General features: G+C 40.4%; 1 protein-coding gene across 1 annotated transcript; it reads left to right on the forward strand.

Moving 5' to 3' along the window:
- Positions 1–3: 3 nt before the first annotated feature.
- LOC116863517 (zinc finger protein 805-like) lies at positions 4–887 on the forward strand (the record flags this gene model as incomplete). Its single annotated transcript, XM_032850963.1, has 1 exon — positions 4–887. A coding segment is annotated over one exon (693 nt), but the record flags the coding sequence as incomplete, so codon positions are not given.
- Positions 888–2,201: the final 1,314 nt, after the last annotated feature.

The following is a 2,201-nucleotide window of genomic DNA, read 5'->3' on the forward strand; positions in this document are numbered from 1 at the left end:
GTCATCCACACTGGGGAGAAGCCCTTTGAGTGCCTGGAGTGCGGGAAGGCCTTCAACCACAGGTCGTACCTCAAGAGGCACCAGAGGATCCACACTGGGGAGAAGCCCTATGTGTGTGGCGAGTGTGGAAAGGCCTTCACCCACTGCTCTACTTTCATCTTGCACAAAAGGGCCCACACTGGAGAAAAACCCTTTGAGTGCAAAGAATGTGGGAAAGCCTTTAGCAATCGTGCAGACCTCATCCGACACTTCAGCATCCACACTGGAGAGAAGCCCTATGAGTGCACGGAGTGCGGGAAGGCCTTCAACCGCCGGTCAGGGCTCACGAGGCACCAGCGGATTCACAGCGGAGAGAAGCCCTATGAATGTGTCGAGTGTGGGAAAACCTTCTGCTGGAGCACCAACCTCATCCGACACTCTATCATCCACACCGGAGAGAAGCCCTATGAGTGCAGTGAGTGTGGAAAAGCCTTCAGTCGCAGCTCGTCCCTCACTCAGCATCAGAGGATTCATACTGGGAGAAACCCTGTCCGTGTAACCGAAGTGGGAAGACCCTTCACGAGCGGGCAGTCCTCAGTCAACCTCCAAGAGCTCCTGTTGGGGAAAGACTTCTTGAATGTAACCACTGAGGAAACTTCTTACTCAGAATCTGATCGTTCATACCAAAGAGAACCCCCTCAGTTTCCTTCCCGATGAGAAACCCTCTGTTGCAGGACATCATTTGTCATCTGAGGAGTCAGAAGGGAAAGTTATCCCATCTGGAGCCTTATCCTGTATCTGAGAATTCATCCAGGGAGAGACCCAGTGATTATGTGCACATAGGAAAACCTCCAGCTACATGTTTTTCCTTGTTTTACACCGCAGTAATATCTCAGGAATTTTTTTTTTCTTTTCTTTTCTTTTTTTTTTTTTTTAAGAAAGAGAAAATGAACTGTAAACACACATTTTCTTTCAGACTTCCTTCCCAAGCCTTTGGCACTTTGTCATGGCATCCCTTGTTTACTTGGCAGGGGCGGGGTTTGTTTTAGGGATAAAGGACTCAGACTGCTATGTGTCTTGTATATACATTCCTTGCTGTCCAGTGTCAAGAGAGTTAATTGAAGGCAGGTTTGGAAACTTCAGGAACATCTTTGTTCTAAAACACCGTCTCTGTTCTTAAGGAGCTTCATCTTTGTGAGAAATACAAAGGCTGGAACCGTCAAACACCTTTCTGTTGAGGAGATAAGAACACACATATGAATGGGCACATGTTGTTGCACTGGTTAAAACTGTTTAAGGCTTTGATTTAAAAAAAAAAGAAAGAAAGAAACTTCATGTGGTTTTAAGGAGCTGATACTTAGACTTTTTCTCGGTCCTGTACTATTGGTTTACTTGATGGCTGTAATTAGATGGTAAATCTTTGAGTTGTGTAAAATGATTTCTCTCTCTTTATTGTTTTTATTTAAAACTGATTTAGCATTCTTCATTACTTTGAATTTCCACATAAAGTTTTGGAGAAGTTTGTCTATTTTTATGAAAAAAATCTGTTGAATTTCGATAGAAATTGAGTTAAATTTTCAGATCAATTTGTTGAGAATTCACATCATTATGAACACAGTATGTTCATACTTAACCCAAACTCTGTTTGTTTAAGTATCATTTGATTTACTTCATCACCCTTTGTATAAACTTCAATGATAGGTCCTGTATGGATTTTATAAGGTTTATATCAAGGTGTTTTTTTACCTTTTATTATAAATGGCATTGATTTTTAAACTTTCCATTTCCACACAAGTTTTAGTAGTATGCAGAAATGTAATTAAAATTTGGATGTTGTTTTGGTATCCTGCACCCTTGCTGAACGGTAGCCATTTATTTGTTGTGATAGGATGCTTGGGGTTAGAAAACATAGAAATATCATCCACAAAAGAGATAGTTTTATTTCTTCCCTACCATATGTATGCCTAGTATTTTCTTTTCTTATCTGCTGTGCTAGCTAGGATTTCCAATATGATGTTGAACAGTAGTAGTAGTAAGAAAGGATATTCTTGTCTGGTTTCTGATATTAGGGGGAAACATACAACTTTTCATCGAGCATCATGTTAGTATAAGGTTTTCTTTATAGAAGTTTCTTATCAAGTTTAGGAAGTTTCCTATATTCCTAATTTGCTGGGGGGGGTTGTTGTTATTATGAATCAGTGTTCAATTTTATCACACACTTT

This window comes from Lontra canadensis, unplaced genomic scaffold (genome assembly GCF_010015895.1).
Source record: "Lontra canadensis isolate GAN:19392208 unplaced genomic scaffold, GSC_riverotter_1.0 scaffold1430, whole genome shotgun sequence".
Lineage (NCBI taxonomy): Eukaryota > Metazoa > Chordata > Mammalia > Carnivora > Mustelidae > Lontra > Lontra canadensis.